Here is a 17,028-nt window from a genome sequence, read left to right as displayed (position 1 = left end):
CATTGCAGATATTTGCAGCGTCCTTCATGATCACTCCCACAGGTAGAAGGGTTCCACTACATCCACCAGGAAGAATACCTAAGCAAAAATCTGCAAAAGTTCCCCATTTCAGCAATAAAAAAATCAGAACTCTAAGAGACCCCTGGTAGGCCAGCCATCTTTAGAGCCATTACCAGGTTTTAGGAGGCATGGTTGTTCTCTTTTACCCTGGTCCACTCCCCTGGGACCCCACACCTGTTTACACAAGAGCAGTGGCCTGGGCAGACCACCCACCCCACTGTGAGCCCAGGGACAGGTATCAGTCCTGGTCGGGTATGACCTAGGCGAGCCAACCAGAGTCCTTCCTCTGGGGTTTTCTCACAGATGTCAACGGAGAAAAGCCTAGAATGTCTGAGACAATGAGCTGTGGGACATATGTAGCCATGTTCCTGTCTTGGGATGAGAGTCCACCACCAGAGAGAAGTCAGGGCTGCTGAGAAGGAGGGAAAGGGGGAGAGTGGCAGACCTGGGGCATCAGCCCTATTCTTCTCAGACCCCTGGAAATGCTGGTTCCAGCGCTCACCATCCGCCTTCCAAGGCACCTCTTGTCACTTAAGCTGATTTTGGTTGGCTCTGCCACGTGCCCTTAGAGTCTTGATTACTATCCCACCCCTCGGGCTTCAGGGACTGCAGGACAAAAGAAGGCTCCAGAACAGGAAGCGAGCACGCTAAGGGGATCTCTGTTACCCTACTGCGCCAGTCAGCCTCCCTGCTTCATCACACGACCCCGACACAGCCCTCCCCGCACAGGGGGCAGGACGCCACTCACTTCCTGCGTGACGTCACAGGACCCTGGACACCAGACTCCCTGCATAAGGGGCGGGACCCTGTGCACTTCCTACCATGACGTCACAGGATGCTGGACACTAACCTCCCCGGAACACGGGGTAGGACCCCGCGCCCTTCCCACCATGACGTCACAGCTCCCCAGACATGGCCCTCCCAGCACGAGGGTGCAGGACCCCACTCACTTCCTGCTGTGAGGTCACAGGACGCTGGACACTACCATCCCCAGAACACAGGGTGGGACCCTGCTCACTTCCTGCCGTGATGTCACAGGACCCTGGACATTCCAGGGTATCCTGGAGACCAAGGTCTTCAGGGCATGGTCTTCCTCCTTCAGCTGGAGGGAACATGGCAGGAGACAGAGGAGTGACCCTGTTTGTCCTGCTGCTGTCCTGCTGGTGCCACACGGAGCCCCAGCCCATCAACACGATTTCAGGTACAGTCACAGGTGGGTGGCTGTTGGGCGCGTGGGAAACGCACGTCTCCCTGGGGCTGAGTCAGGCCCCTCCCCACCTCCCCAGTTTCCCATCCATTTCTGGGAGAGAGTGAAGCGAGTTGAACACTTTTTCTACCTTGAAAGTCCTTTTCAAACTCCAGAACCCCATGGGGAAGGAGCGTATGCGATGTATTTTCACTTGTTATCACAGATGATTTCTAGGGCACCTGGTGGTTCAGTCAGTTGAGCGGCCGACTCTTGATTTGGGCCCAGGTCTTGACCCCAGGGTCATGGGATCCAGCTCCGCATTGGCCTCCGTGCTGAGTGTGGAGCCTGCTGGGGGTTTTCTCTCTCTCCCCTCTCTGCCTCTCTCCCCTGCTCATGCACATGCTTGCTCTCTCTCTCTCTCTCTCTCTCTCCCTCTCCCCCTAAACTAAGGAAACAAAGACAATTTCTAACCTCCCGAAAGTCGAGGGGCAGCACAGAGACCCTGCCGCCCCCACCCTGTCCGCCACCCCACACTTCCTGCACACACACACTGCTGCTGTCCCGGGACCTTGTAGTCCTGTCCAAATGGTCTTACTGCTTCACCTAAACCTTTTCTTGCTAACGTGAGGCAGTTGTCCCTTACACGCCGGTGTCATGAAGACCTGGACAAAATTAACGGAAGCCTGCACAGCAGCTCATCCCGGCTGCACCCGATCCGCCGTGGTCCCCAAATGCCCTTGTCAGGGAGGGTGCCGATCACACCCAGGACAGCCCCTGCGTGCCTCTGGCCCCGGCCCTCCCATGCTGGCCCCTTCCGCGTGGAGGATCCGAGCGGGGACAGGCCAGCCGGGATGGGATGGGACTCTGTGACTCCCCAGCAAAGGATGGCAGGGAGGCGGTGCTCCGTGACCCCCCTACCCCACTTCCTGCCAGGAAGCTCTATTCTCAGGCCACCCAGCCACTCTTACACCTGCCGCACAGGTCACCACAGATGGAAGGAACAGGGCAGAGATGGTCCTCCAGCCCCAGCTCCCAAGGATGGCCGAGTGGACCCTGAAGGCTCACCCACAGGGTTTGGGGGGCTCCTCTGAGAGCAGGACCATGGGTGCTGCCGGAGCCGGCTCTGTGTCCCCTCCCACCCTTGCCACGCCCACATGTCCGGGTTGGGGGGCGGGGGTTGGGCCAGGCTGCAGTCGGGCCAGAAGTCAGGTGGTCCTGAAAGGACTGAACATCCCCAACTTCCTTTTCTTCAGCAAACTGAGCTCTGAGGCACTTCCCAAGGACAGTGTCCTTTGCAACGCCGTGGGTGCGGATGGGGCTGTAACAGGAGGGGGCCGTGTGTCCCCCATGGGAGGGCGCGTCCCTCCAGGCTGCTCCTTCCTGCTCAGACTGTCATGTGCCAGTGCCCTCGGGAGGTGCTCCCAGCGCTCAATGACGGAGCACGCCTCCAGCCCTAAGGCAGCCCGCCCCTCCCCGACCTGGTCTCCTGTCCAGACAGGGACACCCTTAGGTGACCATCATGGTCTTCCTGGCTTAAGGCCAGTTAAGGGCAGACTCTAAATCATTTTCTGAAAGGAAACAGTGGGTTTCCTTATGGGCTTGCGGCTGGGGCGCAGGGGAGCGGGATTACCCGTCTCCGGGGGTCCCAAACAGACCAGCTCCGGCCGCTGACAAAATCCAAAGGTGGAGACAGTGGTGGTGACACGAGAAAGGAGTTCATTTCGGTGAGGCCGACAGCCAGAAGACAGCACGGACTGGTGTCTCCAAAACTGTCTCCAAATGCAAAGACCCTTCCAGGTTTATCTGCAGAGATGTGGGACAGAGACCAAGGCACAGGCAGATGGACAGGAAGGGTCATGTGCATCATTGTCATGGGGTCCATCACGTGTGGGCTCCGGCCGGCTCAGGCAGTTTCCATTCCCATCGGAGGAGGCTTTGCCCTCCGAGTCTTGCTTGAGTCAAGGGAGAAACTGGAAATGAGAACTTCATCTATTAGAAAGTTTGCAGTCAAAACGGGGATGGTTGAAGTCCCCCCCGCCGGGGGCTTACCGCCTCCCAGGGCACTGGTGCCGTTGGCCAACGTGAGCCGCCCCGACCACGAGGAGAGACGGGAACGGCAGCCATGGGCCTGGTTTGCCTTGTTTTCCCCAAATTAACCAGAGCACAGCCGCAGAGGTCAGCAGCGAGCCCTTCCCGGTGTCCGGGATGCGCACTGTGCAAATATAGAGGAGTAGTCAGGGATCCTGGTAACTCCGGCGCCCGGCGGTTTGAAGCCGAGAGACTGTCAGTCAGAGGTGACAACAGGCGAAACACGCCACAGCCGCCACCGTTGACAATGCACTTTGAAAACCGTGCGGGTATTCTAGAGCATAAATATTTTTCTGCACACGCTTGCTGCCTGACTGGCACAATACTCCCATTATAATCACGGGACAGACACAGAATGAAAAGAGTATTTTTGACAAAGTGCTCGCTCGACGCAGCTGTGCCCATTCTTAATGACTCATTAATGCCTCATCCTCGGCGAACTGTACTTTTGTTTGCCTCGTTGCAGGGAGGTCAGCACACTGGGAAGCGATTGTCATCTCCGTGCAGACCTCCTTGCAGAGATTTCCGCATTGTTCTAAGCCCCGCGTGCAGATGAGGCCATTGGTATGCAGATTGTCCGTCATTAAAACCATTTGAAAATCAGCGTCGTCACTGGTTTACTGTTGGAACGAGAGTCTGCAGACGCCTGCGAGCTCTGTGCAGCCGGGCAAGGTGGCGCTGCCCAGCGGGTCCCGGGCGTGCCCTCTCCCCTCCCCGGGGGCGGGAGGGGAGGCTGACCTTGACCCTGAGTCGAGGAAATGGACGAGGACACCCAGCTCTGAGCAAAAAGAGTAGTAGGGAGCCCCCGGCTGGTGCCGCTGTGCGGAAACCCTCACTCCATGCACTGTCGGGCCCCCAGCGAGGCCGGGGAGGCTGGGGGTCAGGCGTCCAGGGATCCCACGGAAGTCTGCCGTCTGGCCCGGCCGGCTCACCCCTGAGACCCCGTGCCTTCCCTGTAAACAGACCACCTGGAATCACTCTGCTTCTGAAGGGGAGAGAGCCGGTGGCCAGTCTCTCTGGGACCCCTCCCGACCAGAGAACCCCCACCGTTCCCCAAATCAGGTCCCTAAGCTCCCAGAGGCACCGGCTTCTGGAGCCCTTCAGAAAGGACGTGCGCGTCCCTCTTGGTTGGCTGTCCGCGGAGCACGTGCAAGGGCAGTCATCCCTGGTGCCAGGACACGTGTTCCCTTCTGAGGGACGGTGCCAGCGAGCACTGCCCCACACGGCAGGAGTCAGAGCACAGGGCACCTCCCTCTACCACACGGCCACCTTGCCCGCCACTTTCCGGATGAGAACCCAGTCCTGGGAACCACTTGCAGGCCTCTCCCCCCTGCAGCAGGCTGGTGGGTGCCGCAGAGAGAGAGATCAGTGCAAATTCAATGAATTGTTAAACTATTAGGGCATTTATTTCCCCCCTAGGTCCAACCACTGAAATGCCACCCAACTCAAAAGATCAGGAGGATATACCTGGAATATTTGGTAAGGAACCTCCTCATATCGGTATTTGGCCTGTATCTGGAGGGATGGGTGCCTGTGAATGGGTGCTCCCCAGAGAACCTGGTGGCACAGGTGGAGGGTGTGATTTGGTTTGAGGTTAGAACCACACGCCATGGCCACAGCCATGGCCATGGCTTCAGTGCTTTCACCTGAGTCAAACTTCCAAGAATTCAGGAAAGAAGTAGAATTTTAGGCCATTAGACGCAAGAAGGGCTGTGGAGCATCGCTTCTGAATGCGGGTCCCCAGACCAGCAAGCCGCGCCAGCCAGGAGCACGTAAGAAATGCCCAGTATCCAGCCCTCCCCAGAAGTCCTGCTGTCCTGGGAATCGCTGACTTTAGGGCTGCTCAAAAGAAGTACAACGCAGGCCACACATACGGTTTTAAATTGTCTAGTAGCCATATATTTTTTAAGTGTTTATTTTATTTTTGAGAGGGACAGAGAGAATCACAAGCGGGCTCCATGCTGCCAGCACAGATCCTGATATGGGCCCTGAACTTAAAAACTGTGAGATGGCGACCTAAGCAGAAATCAAGTATCAGATGCTTAACCAACTGAGCCCCCAGGCGCCCCATCCAGTAGCCATATTTTTTTTTAAAAGAAGCGGATGAAACTTAATCACATTTTGTTTGATGTTATCGTTTCAACGTGTAACCAACATAAAAGTACTAATGAGGTATTTTCAGCCTTTTGTCACACAGAGTACTCACAGTTCAGTGTAGTTCACGCTTAGAGGACATGTCAGTCGGACACGCGTGGGTCCCACATGGCCAGAGCTACGGGGCCCCCAGTTCTGGTCCAGCCCTCACTTCACATTTGTAGAAGCCCCCTGGGCAGAGAGAGGGCTCCCGGCAGTCTCCCTCCTGCTGGGACGGCTCTCCCCCTAGGCTCCGGCTGGGGACTTGGACTTCCCTGGGTCTGAGCAGGAGCCCTAGAAACTCAAACAGCGGAGTGCCTGTCTGGTGATGTGGGCTCTTTCCAGCAGCGTCTCTGCCACGACGTTGGACTTTGCTGCATTTCCAAGTCTGATGCAGCAGAGGCCCTGGGAAATCCTCTCTGACTGCCAGAGGGATGGTAGACAGACAGACAGGTGGATTGGCAGATTACATGAATGAGCGAATGAATGAATGTTCCAGTTTGGTCTGGGGCTACTCCGCTCATCTCCGCGCTTCCCGTCTCAGACTCAGAGGCAGTGGTTCCAATGCCCACAGGTGCCTCAGTCCCCCTGAAGCAGGTCCTGGCCGTAAAACAACAGGACATCAGCTCTGTGTGTGGTTCAGGCCTTGGGGAGAACTTAGGTGCATGGAGGCCCCTGCCCCACGCAGGTGTGAGCTTAAAGGTGTGACTTAGATGCCCTTAAAAATGCTACGTGCAGGTCAGGTAAGTCTGAGGGTGCCAGACCTGGAAGGGCGAGGCCTCATCAGGTGAACTTTCCAGCAAGAACGGGGCACCAGCAGGTCCACGAGCAGTGGAGACAAACGCTCCCAAGTTTCCTGGGGGCTCTGACCATCCCGGGCCCCGCAGGACCATAGTCCTGACACCAGCACCCCCTCCATCCCGTGGGCTGACCCCCCAAAATCCCGGCTACTGTGGAGAAAGTCAGAAAGGATGAGTCACTGGGATTTCTGATCAACTAAGCCCAGAAGGGGAGCTGAGGCTCCCTGTCCACCCTCCCCATACTTCCCCCGGATGGGGGCGGGAGAGTAAGACATCCGCGTCTCTGGAAATAAGTGAGGCCACCACATGAGAACAGCAGGGGCTGCCCATTCAGAGCTCCCTGTAGCAGGGCATCCGCCAGGCCACCGCCATGTGCTTGTGGCAGAGACTCAGGTGGGTGGGGCGGGGAGAGCTCAAGGTAGAAAGGAGGTGGCTGGGGGCGGGGACCCTGGGGGAGGTGCTGGCCCGGGACAGCTTGGGGGTGGGCTGCGGGAGGTGCTGGCCCAGGACAGCTGGGAGAAGGGCCTGGAGAATGTGCTGGCCCAGGACAGCTGGTGGGGGGGGGGGGGGCCTGTGGGAGGTGCTGGCCCAGGACATCTGGGGGGGGGGTCTGGGGGGAGGGGCTGGCCCAGGACATCTGTGGGGAGGGGCCTGGAGGAGGTGCTGGCCCAGGACAGCTGGGGGGTGCTTAGGGGAGGTGCTAGCCCAGAACAGCATGGGGGGGGAGGGGCGGCTGGGGGAGGGCCTGGGGGAGGGCCTGGGCCAGGACAGCTTGGGGGGGGGGGATTGGGGGAGGTGCTGGCCCAGGACAGCTTGGGGGAGGGGGCCCAGACGTGGGTGCTGGCCAGGACACCGGGGCAGCTAACCAGAAGCAGGTCCAGGGATGGGTTAGGGAAGCACATGGGGCTTTCTCTGATTGGTCCCGGGTTGGAAGCAGGACAACAGTTGGGGAAGCCGTCCTGCCTTCAGGGGCAGATTGCCCGGGGGTGTAGGTGCGGCTGCAGGAGTGCCTTCTGGAAGGTCCCCCCCCAACCCGGCCGTCTGGGCTATGGCCAACACCATGGGCTGGTTTTGTTTTGACGTAGGTCTGGTGCTTGTCTGTTTGTATATTCAGTATCTCATTTATCAGAAACAAGTTACCCATAAGAAATTAGACACAATTCGAAGACAGCGTTGTCTCACTCGTACAGCAACCTGATGCTCTGTCACTCCCTGAAGGTTTCTGCTACGATTACACGCACAGTGCCTCTGGAGGCCTGTTGGAACTTGTGGTTTGGGTTTGCTCACCTCTGAGGTGTCCCCCAGCCCCCCTCTGAAGGTGGTATGAGGTCAGCTGGCTTTGGCCTCCTCTTGGCCCTGAGGACTGTCCCCGCCCACTTTGAGGACCTCTCAGGATGTGTGCAGCTGATGGTCTCTAGTGTCCCCAGGAGGCCACCTGACTTCCTTCACGAGGTAGACTGGTTCCAGGAGCTCCCACTGCTTTGAGCTGGTCAGTCAGGCTCCTGTCCCGGCCCCTGGTGGGTGCTCTGTAAAGTGCTGTGCACAATCACACATGTAGAGTCCTGCCCCTCGCACACAGCTGCGTATTTGCTCCAGACAGAGACCAGGGACCAGGGCTGGGCTGCCCTTGACCCCCAGGCATCTGGACAGTTTCTGGTACACAGTAAGTGCTCAATACAAGTTTATTATTCCCATGAATCTCCGCTCTTCTGTCTGACCCAAAATCTAACTAGACACCTTGATCTTCGGGGACTTAAAATGGGCTCTTCTGCACAATAACTGGCCCAGAAGAGTGGCCAAAATCTTCTCAAGGTGGAGACAGGTGTGGCAAAAACCACTGGCCACATGAGCAGGGCCAGAATGGCAGCAGTAAGGGGTTGTGCTCCTGTGTCACCAGCAGCTCGGTGACATCAAGTAATGGCCCTGAGGCCACACTGGCCATCCCTTGAGCTTCTGCCTGTGGTCATGGATGGCGTCCACAGCCCCAGAACTGTGTCCACTTCCAGGGCAGGAAGAAGTAAGGGTGTGGGGGGTGAAGCCACCCACTTCTCTCTACCGGGAGAAGCAAAGTTCCTGTCAAAGCCAGTGGGCTCGCTGACCTTTGCATGTCCTGAGCCCCCAGCCGCCCCACGGCCCCAGCCAAGTTTAGCTTCTGTGGGGGAGGTTGGAGGATGCCACACAGAGCCGTGCAAGAGCGTCTTCCCGTACATGGTGGTGAAACCTTTGTTTCCAGTGACACTTCACGTCTGTTCCCCTGGACTCCTGTAAGTCACATGACTTGGAACCCGGGTGGGCAGCCGTGTGCTTTGCCCAGCATCTCAGGGCTCCCAGGATGTGGACCAGGAAAGTCTGGGCAAACTAGTCATCGCCTGCTAGGTGGGCTCCAGCCTCAGCACCTGGACCGACTGCTCAGGGTTCCTCTTAGGCAGCAGAGGTCGGGCGACTCCCAGCTGCTGTCTTTTAAATTACATTAGTCTCCACCACGGTCCCCGACTGTGCTAAGGGCTTTCCACATACACGGCTTTATGTGACCCTCGTAACATGCCTGATGAGATAAGACAGACCCATTTTACAGAGGAGAAAACTGAGGGTCCAAGTAGAAGCTGCCTGGGTCGTGATCCAGTGAGAGTGAAACCAGGACGTGGGTCCCGTCTGTCTGACGCAAAGCCCAGTGCGCTTACGTTAGAAGCTTCCTGGGAGCTGTCAGGGAGACATAGAGGGAGAGAGAAAACAATGCTGCATTCTGCAGAAATCGGGAAAGACCGTGTGCCTCCAAGGGGACAGCTTGGGGAAAGTCTCAGAGGAGACAGAAGGACAGAGGGGCAGAGAGTAGAGGCGGGACGGCATCTGGACCAGGCTTTCTAGCCTCGTGTCTTTGGGGAACAAAGTTTATTGTCCAGGGCATCTGGACGCCCTCAGGTTTTCAGGAGTTGTTGAGGGGGGCAGTGATCTCCCACCCCAGACAGGGCTCTTTAGAGACCCCAACCCTGTCCGTCTCCACGGTGCCCCTTGAGTTCCGGTTTCTAGTCCCACTTCACAGACTGCCTTCGGTCCAGGTAGAACAAGAGGGTACCTGTCTTGCTCCGCTGGTTCTGACATGTCTTTATGTGCTTTTCCCAAGATGAAATTCTAGTCCAAGAGATGTTAAATCCAAATAAGTCATCAGTGGCTGGAAAGCACATGACAGCATCAACATTGTCAACAAAGTTGTTCAACGATAAAAGCAAGTATACATTTTTTAAACCTGTGATTGCATTGCGTGTACTCCTAGAGGTCTGTGGTCTAGGTCAGACCTAGAGGTCTGATTGTGAAGACACAATCCTACCAGTTTACATTCTTTAAGGCCAGCTTACTTCTGGGGCAAAAGCAAATGGCGGTGTGCAAGAAACAGGTGTCCGGAACCTTCTCTGTAACCTTCCCGAGATTGAGGCGGCCAAGCCGAGGCTGGCGGAGACGAGTTCCTCTTATTTTGGGGTGGTCTCGGGGGTGCACACGCAAGCAGGCTCTTGTGCTCAGGATGCAAATGCGGCTTAGCCACTGTGGGAACGGGGGGGACACATGGAAACGGGGACTTGCGACCACCCGCTCACTGACACGTACCTAAGCGTTGAGAGCGCGGGCAGTGACATTGACCCCATTGCACGCGGGACAGAACAAAGGTCTGAAGAACCTACCCGAGGCCACACCGCTAGTAGTGAACGTGGAGAGAGAAGGCGCTTTTCCAAAGGGCGGTTCCGTGGTGTCCGGGGTGCGTGTCGATCAGTGAAACAGCTCGCTGAGAACCAAGACCCAGTATTTGGCTGACAGTTGCCAAGGGGAGGCCGGGAGCAGAAACCCACAAGAAGTGCGTGAACTGCATTCAGCAGCCAGGAAGTTCAGCACTTTCTTGCAATTGTGCACCCAGATGTGAATTCCGGTTCCTGGGACGAACACCACCCAGCATCTGCTGGGGCCCAAACTGCTGGGTTCAAGGCGGTCAGATGACGCCTGACTCTGGTACATCTCAACTTTCCAAGGCACGTTTTCAGTAGACCTTGACAACTGTTAGCGTTCTGTAAGATACAGTGTGGACCCAAATGTTCGTGTGTGTGTAATCAAAAATTTGTTTCCTTATTTTTTCCATGGTCTTCATCAAAGATGACAGCATGAATGAGAATTTTGAAGTTGGTGGCACTCAGAATTATCATGGACTCTCCGATAATTCACAATTCTCTATTGGCAGTGAGGACAAAATTTTCAATAATGGTAAATGCAACACGGTAATGCCCTTGCCTTAGGAGAAGGTGGTGGGGAGGACAGAGGAGCCAGGCAGATGTACACGGGGACGTCCCTGTCACGGAGGATGAAAGCGTGGCTGGGGAGTGATTGAGGCTGCTTCACTCCAGTTGGGCTGATTTCCCGTCTCATCGAGGAACCGCCTGCCCACCACCCCTGCCCGTGGTTCTGACCCAGAGAAGCAGGGTCAGAAGGTGGCAGGAAGGTCCCGGCAGGCAGGTGGCCACTAGCCGGGAGGAAGGGCCGCCACACTGCCCGCCCCTCCCACACATCAGCTGGGTACCTGCCCCTCCCTGGGGGTCAGGGGTTGGGCGGGGAGAGCCAGTGTCACCCCCGCCACCAGGGAGGTTCCCCCGGAGTGAGGGAAAGTGTCCCTCCAACGGCCAAGGTTGCTGAAATGAACTCCAGCGTTCAGGCTCTGAGGCTGAGGAGCTAGACCCCCATGGAGTGACAGATCTTTTCCTCACCCTAAAGATGACGCAAAAGAAAGGTGCCCATGTAGCTCGCGGGACGCCTGGCCCGTGAAGGGTTGTGGCAGGCTCTAGAGAAGAGAGCTTGTGAAATGGCAGCTTTCTGCTTCCATCACTCCTTCTGTGTTTCTTTATTGGGATTTTTGCCCTGAGGAAGAGCTTGTACCTTATTTATTCTTTCACTTACCCCAGATTTGCCTTGGGGGGGTCCCTCCATTTGGCTCTTTGGTCCTGTTACTGTGCCCCCTCCTTCTGAACACCTCCCCACTTTCTGGCACCATGAGGTGTTCTGGGCCTCTAGCCCCCCAGCCCCAGCCCTGGAGTCGTGATTCTTTTTCACCAAAGGATGGAACTTAGAAACAAAGAAGTGGGTGTCAGGTGGACTTGAGTAGAATGTCATTGCCTCCTTCAGCAGGCCGGACTGGGAAGTATGTGACCACACACAGAGACACACACGCACGCATGCACATGCACACGCAGAGACACGTACACACAGAGACACACACTTGTGCACACGCAGAGACATGCACACACAGAGACACATATTTGTGCACATGCAGAGACGTGTGCACACAGAGACACACGCTCGTGCACACAGACATGCATGTGCATATGCAGAGACACATGCTCGTGCACACGCAGAGATGTGCACACACAGACACACGCTCATGCACACAGACACGCATGTGCACATGCAGAGACACACGCTTGTGCACACACAGAGATGTGCGCACACAGAGACACGCAGTACACATGCAGAGACGTGCACACACAGCTAGACACATGTACACAGATAAGCACATGCACACACAGACACACATGTGTGTGCACACAGGCACACGCAGACGTGTGTGCGTATGCAGACCTACAGACACACATGCATGTGCAGATACAAACACACACAACCAGTCACGCACACACAAATGTGCAACACAGGCGTGCACACGCACAAACACAGAGGCACGTGCACACGCAGCCATATTAAACTGTCTCCCTCTTTCTCTACGTAAAACCATGACCTGCAGCTGACAGGCCTCCATCCCGCTCCTTGGAACTTTCTTAAAAATCTGGCTCCCATTTCCACAGTAACTGAAGCACTTGCTTAGTCTAGAGACTTCGGATTGCTCCCCCCACCCCTTGGGAAAATCAGATTGGCCAACAGGAGAGCAGTGTCAGTGAGGAGTTCTTTGTCTCTGTCTCACGTGTGGTTCGCAGGGTCACCCGGGGCACATCTTTCCTCCCGCCCTTTCTGTGTGCCCCTCGTTTCCCGTGAAGCCAGGCTCATTCCTCATGCTGTTGATGTTAGATGTTTGTATTTGAATATGTGGGCATTACTATGGTTTTGGAGGTCATCATGATAGACAGAGGTATGTACCAGAATCCGCTAGTGGCCCACCACGTGCATGCCTAGTGGGCCGTCCCCACGAGTCCCGTGTTCCCTTGGGCTCAAATGAGATTCACGTACACTCAGATCACCTCCCTTGTTAGGTGAGGGCTCCCACCAGGCTCTGCTTTGTCCCCTCACACCAAGCTGGGAGCCATCGCACACCCTTAAGGGAGCTGGTGCCTGGTTCTCCAGCGGGGCACGCCCCTGTGCCAGTGAACCACGCCTCGTGCCCGCCGTCTTTCTACTTGTTTCCATTTTACATTGTCTCTACAGTTCTGCAGGGTGCCACGGCAACAGCCTGCTGGGTGTGTGTTTGCATGTTGTTGGAGATGTAAATTCTCCTAATTGGGAGGTGGGGCCAGCAAACAAGTGAATACAAGGTGTTGATAGATGACGCCTGACTTGATACTTGTGCCATGGCTTTCCAGAACACGTTATTTTTTAAAGCCTATTTATTTATTTTGAGAGAGAGAGAAGGTGCAAGTCATGGAGGGGCAGAGAAAGAGAGAGAGGGGGAGAGAGAAAGAACCCCAAGCAGGCTCCTCACTGTCAGTACAGAGCCCAATGCGGGCTTGAACCTACGAACCGTGAGATCATGACTGGAGCCAAAGTCGGACACTTAACCGACTGAACCACCCAAGCGCCCCCAGAACACATTTTTAAATAAAATTTGAAAATGATATTGCATTTCAACTTAATGTTCAAAAATAAAACATGGCCGAAACGTTCATAAATGTGTAATCAAAACACTGTCTACCTGTTTTTTCCATGTTCGTCATCGAAGAACCCAGTACTGACCAGAGTTACCGACTCAGCAATCCTGAGGGTTACAGTGAATCACAGTTCTCTTCTGGCGGTAAGGACAGAGTTTCCAATGACAGTGACTGTGACTCAGTAGCTACCTCTGCCTGCATGCCGGGAAGATGGGGCGGGAGAGTCAGTCTGCCTTGCTGCTGTTACAAATGAGGACATCTTTGCCCTGTGTGCTGTAACTGTTTTCTTTGTGTATTTGAATGCTGTTGATTTTTGAAGGCTAAGTATTATTCTGCTCTCTTCTTAAATCCTTTTATTGTTTCAGTTCATTTTAACATTGATGCTTTAGGGTTTTCCAAACATACTGCATTATCACGTACAAATAGAATTTTCTTCTTCTTTACCAATGTTTATGCATCTCATTGGTTTCTCTTGTCTAATTGCGTTAGCTCGTGTTTCTAGAACAGTGGTTGGAAGTAGCAGAGTTAGTGGGTTTCAGTGCCTCATTCACAGTCTTAGCAGAATAAGTTTAGCCAATAAGTAAGATTCTGGCTTTTGGACAAAGACTTATGTATTTTCATGTGTAAAAAAAAAGTATCCACCAACTTTTTTACATTTTGTCCCGACCATTTTCATTATCTTTGGCAATGCTAAAGTTTTTTCTTTAGATCTATTAATGCAGTGAATGATGTATGCATGGATTTTCCAGTGTTGAACCAACCTTGCATTCTTAGAACAGATCTCACTTGGTCATGTTCATTGTTTTGGATCCTGCTCGTTGGTGTTTTATTTAGTAATTTTGCACCCAAATACAGTTCATAGGTGGTATTAGTCTGTAGTGTTTTTTGGTACTTTTTATCAGATTGAAATGTCAGTGTGATACCTGCCTCATAACAAAGATTTAAAAATTTATTTTCTTTCTTTTTGAATCTCTTAGAAAATTTAAAGAGCATTGAAACCATCTGGTCTTTTCAGACTAGTCAGAAATGCCCTGTGAAACCATCTCATTCTGGTGCTTTTCCTAGAGTAATTACTCAGTAACTCTCTATTTCTTCTAGGCAAAGTGATTCATTTAATCTTTCTTAATCAGATGCAGTCAATTTTAGCAATGCATATTTTTTTAGAAAAACATCCATTTCTTCTGTGTTCTCAAACGTATTTGCAAGGAAGTCTCCAACTCATCGCATTATTTTAAAAATATCATTTGTTTCTACTGCTATTTCCCCCTTGTCATGTCTTATTTTATAAATATATACTCTTTTTTAAATCTTCCTTATTAGGTAAACCAGCATTTTGTCTAATGTATTAATTTCTTCCCAAGATCTAGGGTATTGGCATATTAACTAACTACACCGAGTTTCCATTCTGCACCCCTATTTATCTGTGTCTTTGTCATTACTATTTCCTTCTTTATGCTTTTTTTGTAGTGAGCTTTGCTGCCTTTCCCAGTCTTCGGGCTGAGTGGCTCACTGACTTCATTTTACCAATAAGTGGTTGGTGCTCTGCTCTTTAAATGTGTCCCATAGATTCTCATATATCATGTTTTCATTGTCATTATCTCCCAGAAATTCCACAAATTTTAGTGCATAGTTCCTTTTTACCCAAAAGTTGTCTGAGAGGTGTTTTCTGATTTCTAGGTAGTAGGGCCTTTTCTCTTTGTTTCTGTTAATAATTCCTAGTTTGATTAAACTATGATCGGGAAGTGTTTTCAGTGGTGCTACTGTGTGGCTGATGTACATTTTCTTTGTGACCTGACATTAATTTCTGTGAATGCTGCAAGAGCACTGAGAAGGTGTGCACTCTGCCGGGGTGGGAAGGGTACTTGTAGTATCTGCTTATTGATGATGTGGTTTAGGCCCCTCTCTGCTCACCTCTTCTTTTCTCCCTAATCTTTCCCTAGAATGGGGTGTAAATCCTCCCACTGTACACATCCTTGCATTTCCTGTAGTTTTTGCTTTACGAGCGTGATTCTTGTGACATTTGGCTCAAGGATGTTCATGAGCATTATCTCTCCGTTACGAACTCTAGCTTTCTGTATTAAAAAGAGCCTTTCTTTGTCATGTTTAATGCTTTCGGGCTTGGATTTTACTTTCCCTGATGTAAGGGTCACTACCACCTGCTTTCTTGTTATTTCAGTTTACCTGCTGTGTCTTTGTCCATTTTTTCATCTTTACGTAAATAAGCTGTCGCGCTGTAAGTACACAATGTGTACTTGGATCTTGTGTTAGCCCTTTCAGTGAAGAGGAAACCGCCTCATGAAGTCCAAAGCCTCCCTCCAGGGGGAGGTGTCGAGGAAGCAGAGCCTGGCTGTGACGAGGCCCCAGGCCCCCAGTCACTTCCTCTTCCTGCCACAACCTGAGCCAGACTTTCAAGCGTTTGGAAAAAGCTGAACAGAAGTGTTAAGACAACTCCCATTTCAACCTGGCCCCTAAAAACTGAGGGAACGATGCACAGTAGAGCTGGGGCTCTGGTCTCTGGGGAAGCACGGCCCCTGCTTTGTTCCCTGCCCGCCCCCTACCAGCCCCACGAGTCCCCTGTGTGCTCCCAAAGGGGCTGCTGTGTCCTCCTTGTCACCCAGCACTTTGTACCAGGCAGGTGTCTGTGGGCTCTGGATGAACCAGCTGTCAAGGGGATCCTGAAATCGTGGGGTTCATTTGAGCAAAACACTGGCCAAGATGCCACTGTGGGAATATGTGGAGGAAACGTGGATCCATTAACACCCAAAAAAGGCAACATTCCATAATGTTTCACAACTTCACAAGCCACTGAAAGGCAATTCGATAGAATCGTTGCGTGTTGCGCGTGGTGGGTGCTCTGGGACCCGTCGGGGGACCCAGGGAGGCCCGTGTGATGGTGGAGGAGCCGACTGGAGAACCAGGAGAAAAACGGAGAAGGAAATCTTTTCTCTAAGCTCTCAAACAGCGAAGGACAAAGACAGGCCGTGGCAGAGCAAGACGGGATGAGGACATGAGTGCATCCGGAGAGAAACCGTCTCCCTCGTGAGAGTCAGCGCCATGGGCTCCCCAAGCCACCTTTCCCCAGGAACCGGCCTCCTGCGGGGGCACCACGCGTGGGCCAGGAAATCAACTTCCCAGGGGCAGCGACACTTGTAAGGCCGGTGCTGATGAGGCTCCTGTGCCCGAGACCCAAAGGGCCAGGTCCCGCCGGCGGGGAGCTGTGAGCACATGAAGACCATGGGCACAGGCGGCCCCCCACCCTCTGCTAGCCCCCCAGGCTGCTCCAGAGGCTGTCCTCCTGCGTGCTGGCTTCCTGTGCTGTTGAGACCCGTTGTCGCTCTGTCCTGGGGGCAGAAGTCCCAGACGAAGGTTTTGGCAGGAGGCTCCTTCCAGGCCGTGAGGGAGTCCCTCCCACGCTCTCCCAGCTCTCAGGGGTCTCCCCAGGCCTCCTGGGTTCCTTGGCTTGCAGCAGCCTCCCCGACCCCTGCCTTGTTACCACATGCCTGCTCCTTACGCACTGCTCTGCAGCTGAATGTCCTCCTCTAATTATGACGCCAGTCACGCTGGATGGGGGCCGCCCTGCTACCCGTGGGCCGGCTCTGAACTGGTCACACTTGCCGCAGCCCCGTTTCCACGAGGCCACCACGTGAACTCTAGGGCGCCCCATGACATCGCCTGGCAGTGGACACCCGCTGTCAGTGCCCGGAAACAAGCCCGGGGTGTCCTGCCGGATGTGGACTGCAGTAAAAAAGAAGTAAATGCTCTGCCGTCTTATTTTCACTAAGAGATCGTGCGAGGGTCAGAAGAGCCTTGTCTGGTTTGCTGGGCTGTTCTCGGTCCCGGTGACCCGGGACCCCTGACGCCCGGCCCTGGCCAGGGAGGGGCGGGGACCGTGGGGTCCTGCGGGGCGGTGGTG

At 54.0% G+C, this 17,028-nt stretch overlaps 1 protein-coding gene across 4 annotated transcripts in view; it reads left to right on the top strand.

Moving 5' to 3' along the window:
- Positions 1–874: 874 nt before the first annotated feature.
- The window catches only part of SPACA7 (sperm acrosome associated 7), a 28,309-nt gene continuing 12,155 nt past the window's right edge, over positions 875–17,028 (top strand). Inside the window, exons 1-5 of one of the 4 annotated variants that reach the window (XM_058742374.1) lie at positions 896–1,273; positions 4,757–4,816; positions 9,392–9,493; positions 10,408–10,515; positions 13,187–13,258. In XM_058742374.1, coding sequence (XP_058598357.1) covers positions 973–1,273; positions 4,757–4,816; positions 9,392–9,493; positions 10,408–10,515; positions 13,187–13,258 — 643 coding nt within the window. In that variant the 5' untranslated portion in view covers positions 896–972. Of the gene's footprint in view, positions 1,274–4,756; positions 4,817–9,391; positions 9,494–10,407; positions 10,516–13,186; positions 13,259–17,028 lie in introns of all 4 variants that reach the window. The other 3 variants (XM_058742383.1, XM_058742392.1, XM_058742401.1) reach the window with 3 other exon arrangements.

Source organism: Neofelis nebulosa, chromosome 1 (genome assembly GCF_028018385.1).
Source record: "Neofelis nebulosa isolate mNeoNeb1 chromosome 1, mNeoNeb1.pri, whole genome shotgun sequence".
NCBI classification, from domain to species: domain Eukaryota; kingdom Metazoa; phylum Chordata; class Mammalia; order Carnivora; family Felidae; genus Neofelis; species Neofelis nebulosa.
This window is presented reverse-complemented; position numbering and strand designations above follow the sequence as displayed.